Source organism: Alligator mississippiensis, chromosome 13 (assembly GCF_030867095.1).
Source record: "Alligator mississippiensis isolate rAllMis1 chromosome 13, rAllMis1, whole genome shotgun sequence".
NCBI lineage: Eukaryota > Metazoa > Chordata > Crocodylia > Alligatoridae > Alligator > Alligator mississippiensis.
In genome coordinates, this window is record NC_081836.1 from 25,395,004 (window position 1) to 25,407,501 (window position 12,498).

The 12,498-nt window shown below is 48.8% G+C and overlaps 1 protein-coding gene across 1 annotated transcript in view; it reads left to right on the top strand.

The window, feature by feature from the left end:
- Nucleotides 1–3,791: 3,791 nt before the first annotated feature.
- Nucleotides 3,792–12,498, top strand: part of NLRC3 (NLR family CARD domain containing 3) — a 53,069-nt gene continuing 44,362 nt past the window's right edge. The window contains exons 1-2 of the mRNA XM_059716377.1: nucleotides 3,792–4,052; nucleotides 7,596–7,838. Coding sequence (XP_059572360.1) covers nucleotides 4,046–4,052; nucleotides 7,596–7,838 — 250 coding nt within the window. The 5' untranslated portion in view covers nucleotides 3,792–4,045. The remainder of the gene's footprint in view (nucleotides 4,053–7,595; nucleotides 7,839–12,498) is intronic.

A 12,498-nucleotide genomic window follows, 5' to 3' on the forward strand; every position in this document is an offset into this window, starting at 1 on the left:
GGAGTAGGAAAAACTGCTGACATTGTTTATTGCCTCCTATTTGTTTAGATAACATTCATTTGCTCCTGCTAATTTGAAGTATTCACTTTCCTAGAAGGGAACAACATGTTTTTAAATAGTATCAGATGTAGGAAATCACAGCATGGAACGTGGGTGAATTACCTGAGGCAGGAGAATCCATCCTCCACCATGGCCATGAGGAGAGACGGGGAAAGCTCACAGCATCCAGCCAGGAGGCTCTGATTTATAGTCAATGTATCTTCCACAAGAGACAAGAGGGGAAACCCAATGTTTTTTTCATAGAAAGATTTAACTGAACTTTCCAAAGTGGTTGGAAATAACAAGATATCTGCAGAGAGAAGCACATAAGCTAGAGAATTGCTCACTAGGCTGTTTTTAATTTGATCATGTATCTGAATTACACAAACTGGCTCTAGAGCAGAAAAAGAAGAGATAAGGCAACATCACAGCCTTGTTTGTTATGTCAGCTGAGAAAAATGATAAACTGTGAGGCCATAAATAAAACTTCTTGGAGAGAAGATAGCATATTCCTCAAAATATGTTTTGAGACATAGGGTCGTATTCAAAGCACTGGAAAATAAAAACTGGATAGTTCAGAAATAGAACAGAAGAGCAAGACATCAGCTGGCATGAAGATGGACTTTCCACATGGAGAGAACAACTAATATTTCTCCATTTTTTTTTCTGTTCCAAAAATTAAATGAAATTAAAATGCAACACTGATATTTCCTGCAAAACAGAATTCCAAAAAAGCAGTTCTGCTAGATTGCTCAGAAGGTCACAGTGAGATCAACTCAAAATGCTTTGTTCTATTGATGAACTGGTATTGGTTTAGGCAAGTGATTACAGTTTGCACATTTCTGTGAACATCCTAGTTTGAGAAACTAGGTTCAGAGGCTTTTTAGTATCCTTCACCCTCTTTCACTTCACTCTATAGAAACCTATTTGTAGGGGCTCTTGGCAACGCAGGATCTATTTGTGTTGCAGGGGGACTGGAGAAAGCGGGGGTTGGAATTAGGCTAGAGTGACAGATTGAGATACCCACCTGTCACCCCCTTATGCTATTCAAGGATCTGCAGTCCATAGAAGAGACACAGCCAGCATGGTGGCTGCAAGAACTATACTGACAAAGGCCCAGAGAGACAGAGAGGGACTGAAAACCACTGTGCAGTGTTCAGGCTTGTATATGGATGTGCTTGCCCTGTGCAAGTCTGATTTATCAAGATCTGCATGGTTCCTGAGGTCTTTTACCATTTTGGGCAGCCAAACCCTCTGGCTAGGTATGGACAGTCAAAATGCCCAAGGCTGAATCAATTCAGTCTTTGCAGGTTAGTCTAAACTGCACAGATTAAAGTGAAACAGTAGTGAACAGACTCTTCTTACCTTTGATTCAAGAATTGCAGCCACATGCCTGCAGTGGCTCCGGTCAGAAGCTGGGGGGTGCTAGAGCATGGCTCTCTGGCTGTGTGTTCACTTCCTCTTCCTGCTGCCCCTGAGGTCTCTGGGATTTACAGTCCAGAATTACAGCAGCAGGACTTGGTAGGGTTGCTTATCACTTCCTCTTCTTGCTTCCAGCTCCCTTTGGGATTTGTAGTCCACAGTTGCAGCCAGCAGTAAGTCTGAGCAGGGGAAGGAGTGTTTAACCCTTGCCCTAGGCCCCAGCTGGAGTTTGCCGGTGGGGGCAGACCCCCCCTTGCAGACTGGGCTGCATCACCAACTGGGCTTGCCGGGCCCCATCAGGCAGCCTTCACCGGTCCAGCTAGGGAGCAGAGGGGTGGGGCCAGCTCTGCTGTCTGGAGCACAGCCTAGCCTAAGGCTACAAAGCATGCTGGGGGACCGTGATTTAACTAGGACGGGGTCTGGAACAGAAGTTTGGTAAACTGGTTTGACCCAAATCAGTTAAATCTGATACTACATTCAATCAGGTTCATCTTAAACCAGTTTCAGCCATTATGATGCTGGTTTATCCACACTGAGCTTCTGTTCTGTTACAGCTTTAAACCAGTTTCTGATCACTTAAACTGGTTTATGTTTAACTTCTGTCCCTAGCCTCTGAGTTTCCTGACTGGGGAAGAGGGAGAGGAAACCCTGTGTCCTGACCCCTGGACAGGAGAATGGGCAGCAAAGTATGTGAAGCTGCCTCATAAAAGGCCAAATCGTATCACACAGCCAAGGCATGCACCAAGCTCCCCTGTGCAGCACTTCTTTTGAATTATTCTGTAAGTGCAGAAGAAATGAGTTGTCCCTGCTCCTTTGCAAAGATGCACCATGAAAATGGTGTGCAAAGACCTCCTGTTGCAGGATACACTGCCCCTGCCACCCAACCCTCTGAAAGAAGAGGCTGGTGTGTATAAATCCAACCTGCAGCTGGGCTCCCTGTGCACTCATCCTCAAACTCACTGTCCAGTCCAGGTAACTAGGCACAGCAGCTAACCCAGGTGCGGGCAATTATTTTGGGCGGAGGGCCACTTACTGAGTTTCGGCAAGCCATCGAAGGCTGCATGACAGGCAGCCAGGGGCAGAAAAATATTAATTTTCTAAAATTTTTAGGGGCTCCGCGGGCCAGATAGAATGGCCTGGCGGGCCGCATCTGGCTCCTGGGCCGCATTTTGCCAACTCCGGAGCTAACCTCTGGCATTTCCATTTGGGAATACAAAGGTCTGTGAGACAGTGATAAAAAGAGCCTGCTTTTGCTTTGTCTTTTCAAGCAAGCAGACATTTTCCTCTCATGTCAGTGACACTGCCCTCCCACTGCTCTCTGTATGGGGAGTTCATGAATTCAATGGCTGTTTTCTCTTTTTAAAAAGGAAACCAATTAGCAGCAATCCAGTAGCACCCAGGTGAGATGAAATAGGTGGCTGCTACTTACCATAATTCGAATATCATTCATTTGTGCTGTCAAAAATGGAGTAAGTACCAAGCTCTGAAATGGGCACTGTGACATTTGCTACTAATTAAGAAACGTGGGGTGGAGGTTCTGCACTTCAGTTAAAAAAGTTCAAAATAGAATGAATCACTTTGTATCTGTGCTTTGGGTCTCAGAAACTCCTTTCCAAAAAAATTAAACCCTCCCCAGCAATGCTCTGTCCAGGCAGCAGTCCACAGGTGAAGGGTTGTCACTCAGACATTTGGAGGGAGTCGTACAGAAAATGAGTAATGTTACTTGATGTCCAGTCAAGAAAGACCCAGGTATAACATTCATGGCATGGATGCTATAGCATATGCACTGAATGTTATCATAAAGAGTTTGGATGTTTAGAGTATGATGCTAGTACACTAGCATCCTAGCAACGCAACCAGGTACAATCTCTGTGACATTTGGGATTTTAATCCCAACAAAGCATTGACAGGTTGATATTGGGTTCTTAATATGGTCTATTCAGGCACAAGCATATGAGCACTGAGTTGTGGCATCATGGTCCTGGACATTAGTATCCTGGCTTGGTGGCATGTGGCACTGGATTGTGACACAGCTGTGAGCCACAATCTCAGCCATTTTCTCTGCTGGCAGTTGCTGTAGGAAGGCTTTCCGTTGTAAACTTTTAGCAAAGTTCCTTCAATCAGCAATATCTCTAACTGTTTCACAGGAAATTCTCCTGTTAGCTGAGTCAGTACGAGCTGCACAAGCTTGACTCAGCTGGAAGTAGCTCAGATGCATCACAGCAGGATCATTCTGTCCTGAAAGATTTATCCTCCCACATTTTCCCAGTGGGCTGCAAGGAAACATACCTGTTGTTTATCCACAGATACAGAACAGTTAGCTCAGGGTTTGAGCTTTGCTTACTCCCACATTGCCACTGATGCTTTTTCTTCTCCTTCCATCAGAAACATGGAAAAAGGCTAAATGCCTTATTCAGCAGTGAACCTTGAGTGATGTGCCATCTCCTGTGACACAGACGGAGAGGAGACCAGGAGGCAAAGAGTGGAGTCAAGGGGAAGGCACTGGGGACTGCCCCACAATTGTAGTGCTGACAACTGAAAGATATCATTCCCAAGAGGCCTCTGATGCCACGGGAAACCTCCGATGGAAGGTGAGTGGCAGGTCATGGTGGAAGGTCCTGGAGTACAAGGTATACTGTCTCTCTCAGCCTTTGTTCCACTTGTTTGCGCTACTGTAAAAGGTTTTGGATGGGGGCAAGGGACTAGGTCAGTCATTATCAATGGTTTTAGACTCAAGGAATCCTTTGTTTGACTCAAGGCACCCTCCATAATTTTTGTTAATTGAGCAGCATCCTATTTCAAAAACTAATTTATTACAGAGCTTTCCTCCTTGCAGAGGGGCTGGGCAGTGGGGGCAAGTGAGCTGCGAGGCAGGGACTAGCCTGAGTCTGCACTTAACTCCTCACACCTCTGCAGCACCCTTCAGAAGGTTATGTGGCACCCCAAAGTGCCCAGACACCCTGGCTGAGAGTCACTGGACTAAGCCCACAAAAGGAGACAAGGTATTGCTTCAGTGATTCCTGTTATTGAACATGATACGAGCTGTGTCCCTTTCTAACAAGGTTCTTCTTGGTGTACTTCATGTAGGTGGCTAGCCTACACGGTAAACTTAACAGCATCCCCAAGCACGCTGTGCTGCTCTGGGCTGCTGCCTTCTAAACTAGCTTCCTAGTAGGGGTGTGCAATTTGATCCAGATTCAGATTCAGACCGAATCAGGGACAGTGATTTGATTAATTGATTCAGATCACTGTCCCTGATTCGATTTGGCCAAATCTGAATCTAAAGATTCAATGCTGATTCAGAGAATCAGCGATTTGGCCATAGACACAGCTTAAAATGTTTTTTCTACATACCTTGAGGTACCAGGTGTGGCTCGTAAATGCTGTGATGCTGGAGCAGATGGAGCATGGGGGTGCCTCCCTGTGCACTCTCCGGCGGACCTGGAAGTGCCCCCCCCAACCCCTCAGTGCTCCTGTGGGACGCTTCATGTGCCCCGGCATCGCAGCATTCATGAGCTGCCTGCTACCTAGAGGTATGTAGAAAAAAACATTTAAAGCTGTGTCTATGCCCGAATTGTCAAATCTTTCTGAATCTCTCCAAATCATTTCAGAGGGTTCCAATTCGATTCAGAGAGATTAAAGGGTCCTCTGATTTGATTCGGATTCGGAGATTCAGCCACTGAATCAGGCCAAATCTCCACTGAATTGAATCAGGGACTGAAGCTTCGCACAGTCCTACTCCTTAGACATGTCTGGGACAGTTGCAGGTTGGGTAATTGGCACAGAGATAGAGTAATTGGCCCAGCTGAAGAACCACAGATATGGCTACTAGGCCTGTGCGAAGCAGCGAGTATTTGCTTGGATTTAGGTTCAGCTGATTCAGAGGGACAGTGATTCAATTCAGTGATTTGAATCGCTGTCCCAATTCGATTCGGCCAAATAGGATCCAAAGATTCGGCACTGCTTGGGAGATTTGGCTATAGCCTAAACAGACGAGCAGCAGTCCTCACTACACTGGACACAGCTGCCTCTGGTTGGTAAGTTTGTTGTGGTGAGCGGAGGGGGGCGTGGGGGGGAGGGGGACAGATCAATGCCCCCACAGTGAGGCAGTGATTGGGTCTGGGGCTGGGTCAAGCTGCCCAGCTGGGGCGGGGAAGGAGGGGGGGCACAGGACTTGGGAAGCGGGGCTTGTGCCACTGTGCACCGCCATGCACCACTGGTGCAGGAGGGTATGGGAGTGGTCATGTGGCCCTGGATCTGCGTGGGGCAGGCTGGGCCGGGTTGCACTCTGGAAGTGTGGCAGAAGGTGCTGGGAGTGAGGGATATGCCCTCCTGCAACTCACTTAACTTCCCTGCACCTCCTGGACAAGCCCCGGCTTTGCCCTGACTGGGCAAGCAGCGGCAGAGCATGGCAGCGGGCACATGCACTCAGATCGGGGAGGGGCCGGTGGCAGGGGCTACTGGGAATTTCAGGGTGGCTGCAGCCCCTCATAGCCCCTGCTCCACTGTACTCTGCGGGACGGGTGGAGCCAGGGCTGTGGCTCGGGCTAGCTGCCTGGAGCACAACCCTGGCTCTGCCCATCCAGCGGAGTGCAGTCTGCCGGCGAGTGGCTGGGGCTAGCCTCCCAGAGCGCAGCCCAGCCCAGCCTGGCCTTTGCAGATCTGGGGCACACGCCCACTCCAGTGCCATCCTGGATTGGTGGCACATGGCAGCACACAGTGGCGGGAGCCCCCCTCCCTAAGTCCCGCGGCCCCCCACCCCAGTGGGGCAGCTTGTCCCAGCCCCAGCCTAAGCCCCCATCCCTCCCTTGCTGTGAGGGCATTCCCTCCCCCCTCTGCCCACCACAGCAGACTTACCAGCTGGCAGCAGCTGTGTCCAGCATGGTGAGGATTGCTGCCTGTTTAGTCTATGGCCGAATCTCAGAATCGACACCGAATCTTTTCTGAATCGATTCAGAGGCTTCCAATTCTATTTGGACCTTTTAATTGGTCTCTCAATTTGATTTGGATTTGGAGATTCGGCTGCCAAATTGAGCCAAATCTCCACTGAATTGAATGGGCTACCAAAGCTTTGCATAGCCCTAATGCCTACACTGTTTCTGGTTTAAAAGATATCCGACATGCAACAGTGCAGTGTGTTTGTGGTTGTTGCTACCAGGGTTGGAAGGTCTACTGTAAAGATATTGCTTCTAAGTCCTTTCTTCTCTGCTAAAGGAACTGCATGCCATGTTCTATTCCACCATTTCCAGCTTAAGTGTGAAGGGGATGTTCAGAATAACTCCAGGCAGCGTGCTAACTCAATGACTGTCCAGCTTGTCCAGTCATTCAAAATGAGCGTCCTGAAACAGGGAAGAAAGAGCCTCTGAGCATTGGGAGGTTGTGTTGAGATTGGAAGGCTTACTTGAAGTTGACTGGAGTCTTTTCAGCTGAGCTGGATATCTTAGGAAGTCGATAATTTCTTGTAAGAAATTAGTCACTCCACTCTTCCACTGGCAATGACGTTGTCCCGCAGTGATTTTTTTGTGGTATTTTGGCTTTTGGCCCACTCCTGACCTGCTGTCTTGCCCAGAAGTGTTTGATACGAGTTTTTGGTGAAATCCCATTTTGGACCAAACTGATTTATACCACTGAGATGGGTAGAATATGGATTTCCTGCGCTGTTCCTCTAAGCCATTTTTCTCATTCAAAGATGGATTTTATTACCCATAATGCAATTTATCTATCTCCGTATTTCTAATGCACAAAGCAGAAATGACAAAGCAAGAATTGAAAAAATAATCGGGAAAAAGTTACTTAGCCAATTCAAGTGGTTCTGGATCCTCTTACTGGTACTATTCTGGCTTCAGAATGAAACATTGTCAGGACAAGCCTATCATACTTTTGAACCGCTAGTTACTTCCATTTTTGTGTGTGTGTTGTTCTGGATTGCATATCCTTTTCATTATCACACTGTGGGTCTCTACAGTCTCTACCTTGATCAAGCAGCTTATACAATACAGCTTCCCAGTCATAGTGGTGTGACAATGTGACCTCCAAAGGACTTTGACTGCCTTGTCTTGTCACAACCTCAGCACATAAGAGATCCAGATAGTCAATGACTCCTCATGCTCATCAGTTTCCTCCCATCCTCCCAGGTGTTTGGATCAACCGCTATCGGAAACAGTTGGTGAGGTCCATCTCACCACAGTTCCTGGAGGAGATTATCTGCTATATGAGGAAGCTGGATGTCCTCACAGCTGAGGAAGCAGGTCAGGTGCAGGAGGTGGGCACCGTATTGGAGCAGGTGAAGGCAGCGATGGATCTTTTGGCCGGGAAAGGCAGCTCTGCCTCTCAGTATCTACAGAACTTCATAGAGAAAAATAATTCCCAGCTTTATCTCCGTATCACCGTCTATGGTAGGTAATGCTGTTCTCTCTTTGGGCAGTGAATCACAGGAGTCTGCAGATGGGTGTGTATTGATACTGTGCGCTAGCATAGGAATGTCTGTAGTGTGTATGCATTGATCCAGGTTACAGTTGGTTACTTTGCCTAAGTAAGGACTGAAGTAAAGTCAGGCCTCAAAGTTTGACTTCATTCTATTAAGAAATGACAGAAATAATTAGTTCACAGCTGCCAAAATGCAGCTACAGGATTGCTCTGATTGTCAAAGATGTAGCCAATGAAGGAAACCACCCCTCATTCTGCAGTGCCACTGCTCTGAGGCACTGTGTGCTTCTGCACTGACTCAGAGCCATGCCGAGGTAACTTGAGCCTCATGAGGAGGAAGACCCACACCAGACTTGGGCATAACCCAACTGGCCACTTCCTCCAGTGAGATGAAACCTCCCCACTGCTAGCTGGTAGAACAGAATGTTTTTAGCTTGTTGAGAGCAGTTGGAACAGCTGGCAGGATTGGGATAAAACTTTGGGCTCTGCTGTCTTCAGAGGAACCTGAGAAAGGACAGCATTTTTGGTATTTCTCACCCTTGTTAATTGCTGGGGACATTTGCATGAAAAGAGAATCATTGTTGATTAGGCGCTAGTTGGTATATCCATCACCTGCAATTACTTTTCTTTGACAGTGACACTGTCATCTCTGTATTGCATGGAGAAGACTTTCTGGCAGCTTATGGTTCCACAGTGATGAGGAATATGTAGGAGAGACTCACTGGAATGTCAGTCAAAACACTTTAATTAGCATATCTGGTCCCTACATGGCCTGGCGTCATGGTACTTTAACCACATAGTCCCCAGATTCCAAATTGAGCAATTCCACTACTCTGGCTCCTCGGCAGCCCCCTTCACTGACAGTGCCATCATCTTCACCTCCACCCTTACCTGCTGAATGGTTTTGCAGTGAACTCTTCAATTTTGGTTGTGTTTTCCTTAAGAGGTAGCTGAATTTCATTTCTGAAAAAGTGCATCCTGAGAGTCTGCATACTGATTCCTTATGTTTTTAAAGCAGTGTATGTTGAGATGATCAGGACTATATCACGCTACATGACTAATTATGATTATTATAGTTGCTTCTTTTACTAAAACAAGTGTTTGCAACACTGAACCAATATGGCTACAGATAACAAGGTGTTATCCTATTGTGTCCCACAGAGCATCAAGTACCCTAGCAGCTACTGTTGATAGCAATGCACAAGGCAGAAGGAGTTCATCTTCTTGGAGTTGGCAGCCTTGGCTGTTAGGGAAAAGATGTCATTTAATCATTCTTGGATGGAGGGCCCATTCTGGCCGTGTTATGTGTCTGATGGTGACTGTGCTCTGAATCCAGGGACAGGAATTCAAAAAGCCTGATCCTGAATTGATTCAATCTTTGCAGTTTAGTCTAACCTGCAAAGCTTGAACCAATTTGGATGTGGATGGTAGGCCTGTGTGAAACAGCAAGTATTCCATTTGGATCTGGATTTGGCTGATTCAGAGGGACGGTGATTCGATTTGGTGATTCAAATCACCATCCTGATTCGATTCGCCTGACGAATCAGCCGATTCGGTCATTTGGCCACAGAGTATAATGGGGAATCACTAAAATACCTATAACTTTGTTATTGTTTTGCAGATTTGGATGAAAACAGCAGGGATGGTAGCCCCTCCTGAGGGCATGAAGCCTGCCAGGTTTCAAGGAGATAGGTGCAGGGGCTTCTGTGAAAGTGCACCTCAAAGTGTTGAAAGCAAAACTTGGGTCACTTGTGTATGTTAACTGGGTTTCTGGTTGTAGCCATGTTGGTCTAAGGAACAGGCAGGCAAGAGTCTTTGAGTAGATGTGATATCTTTCATTAAACCAACTCTGGTCGATGATCTTCTGAGGTGCCTTCCAGCCCTAATGTCTATGAAATCTATGAACTGGGTGGTTGGAGAAACATATCTTGGCAAGGTTTTGGGTTTAAAAACCCTTTGTCAGGCTGAGGAAGCATCTGCAGTTGGTGTGTGCTTTTTCTGGATGGAATGAAGAGTAAGGAAGCCAGAGGCTGGTACGCAGGCAATAAAGGCAGTCCTCCTTCCTCAGTCCTCAGTCCAAACCTCCAAGTTCATCCTGGCACAGGAGCTCAGCAGGGAGATGTTCTTCCCCTGCTGGCTGGTGAAAAACTAAATTGCTGGCTTCAGCTCTGAGAGCAGGGCATTAAACGGTTGTGAAAGCAACTAAAGAAAGGAAATAGGTGCAGAGTGAGGAGGGTGGCACTCACTCAGCCTGCATGTGGAGCTTGGGGAACCCCAGCAGCAGGAGGTTCACCTTCTGGAACACCAGCTGCCCCACCAAACCAGGATCCAAGGAGGTGCAGAGGGGTGTCACAACATCCCCAGCAATGCTGGGCACCCTCTCGCTTGGAACACCGGTTGGTGGACAGGACAGGTGTTCCTGGGCAGCTGTGGCCAGACCCTGCCACATCTCGCTGTGGGTTGCCCAATAGGCCTAGGGGTCACATTGCAGCAGCTCTACGTCCTTGGTGAGATAAGTAGCCACCAAAGCCTGCACGTTACCTGCCAGATGGTGGGGTCTGGTGCCTCTGGTCCCCAACATTGAAGCCATGCCCTTGGCCCACATTGGCAGCAGCTGTGGTGGAGGAGATTGGCTGGTGGTTGGAGTGCTGGCAAGGGACAGTGGATCCCCCTCTTCCATGTCCCCCCCACCTCTGCCCTTCTGCCTCCCTGACTCCATTCACCAGCACCTCTGCCCAGTGATTGAGGGTTTTGCTGCTGCAATGTTCCCCTTCACCTCCAGGCTGAACATTCCTGCCACTACATAGACCGTACTGGACTGCAATGGATCCAGCTGTTTTTTGATGCCCTCCTTCAGCTGCTTCACTAGTGCCTGCACCTCTGTTGAAAGCGGCTTGCCCCAGCCAGGAACATTGATTCCCTGGAACTTCTCCATTTGATTCTCAAGCTCCTTCACTATAGGGATCACCTGGCTAAGGAGGGCATTGCCAGCAATGAGGCTTTCAGTGGCCTTGAGGAATGGCTTGAGGACCACCAAGAACTGGCAGATGGTGTCCCACTCAGTTCTGGTAAGGGGGGGGCGCTAATCCCAATCTCCCCGAGCAAGGCCATCTCATGGATGGCCTGCTGTTGCTCGACCAGCCTTTCGAGCATTAAGTATGTGGAGTTCCACTGAGTCTCCACATCCTGCATGATTTTGTGCTGTGGGATGTTCAGCTCTGCCTGTTTGTCCCACAGCATCTTGCCCCCATTTGATGCTCGGGTGGAAATAGCCTGCCACCTTCCTGCATTTGGAAATGAGTTTGTTGGTGGTGCTGGGTCCATCACCAGCAGCCCTGTCCCCCTCCAAGGCATCCCTGACTATGAGGTGGAACTTGCGTGCCACACAGCGATTGCCAACAAAGTTGGCATCATGTACCACCTTGACCATGTTGGCCCCATTGTCACTAACCATGAAGCCACGGGTGAGCTCAGCCTGCCCTACGTGGTTCATGGCCACCATGATCTCCCTTGCTGTGTGTGACTCATCCATCACCTCCAAGCCCACTGACACCCTGACTGATCGTACCAGTGCTCTGTGAGGGAGAGGTAGGCATGATCTCCACCTCTGCTGCTCCAGATGTCTGAGGTGAAGTGTAAAGCTCCCTGTGGCCCTGCCTTCCGTAGCTCCCCCCTCAAGTACACCCTACATGAGGCACCACTGTCCTGCTAAAGGTGGTGTGTGCGGGCACTTGGTATGATGGGGCCTCAAGTGCTGTGAGCTGCCTGAACCCTGGACACTCAACAAAAGAGAAGGGCTGGCCATCCAGAGCAAACATCTCCCCAATGCTCTGGGTGACCTCGCTCGACTTGGGAACACGCCTTGGGAACCTTTGTCCCCACCTTTCCCCTACTGGTCCAGGGTGGCCTGCCTCTGCTTCTTGGAGACGAGGGCTTTGGAGCAAGAGGGGGACTTCTTTTTGGGCACGCTCCCACTAATGCCAGGCTGAGAAGGAACAAGGGAAAGGGGGTGCTGCCTCCTGAGATGCAGCAGCATCACTGTGATGGTGAAATGTTTCTCGTCCTTGCCCTGGCTGATCTGCTTTCGACACTGCTGGCAGGTAGCATACCTGGGATCGTCTGCCACCTCAAAATGATCCCACACTATACTACCCACCCGCTTCTGGGTTGCAGGTGGGGATCCTGCCTTATGCCCCTCCTCAGCAGGCAGAGGCACAACAGGAGGAAGAGCTGAGCCACCTGCCCCCACAACCTCCTCTGCAGAGAAGGAGACTTGCCTCTAGGGAACGTTGACGGGTGTGGAGCATAAACTCAGATTCCCCATCCTTCCCCAGAATTTCCTTGGCTATGGCACTCAGGTCCCCTGCTTCCAGATCCAACTCCTCCTCTGGCACTGGACGACTCATGCTGGCAACTGAATTTGGAGTGGAGAATGTCATGCTGCTGCTGTTTGTGGTTACTGGTGTTACTGGTGGTGCTGCAGATGCAGACACAGCTCCCACCTCTTGCTTCCACTAGCAGCAGAAGACTCCTTGCTGCTAGGAACGATGGTGTGTCTATGTTTGGGGGAAGGGGGAGAGCTCCCTCTGCCCTCTCTCCCTCCCCTGCCAG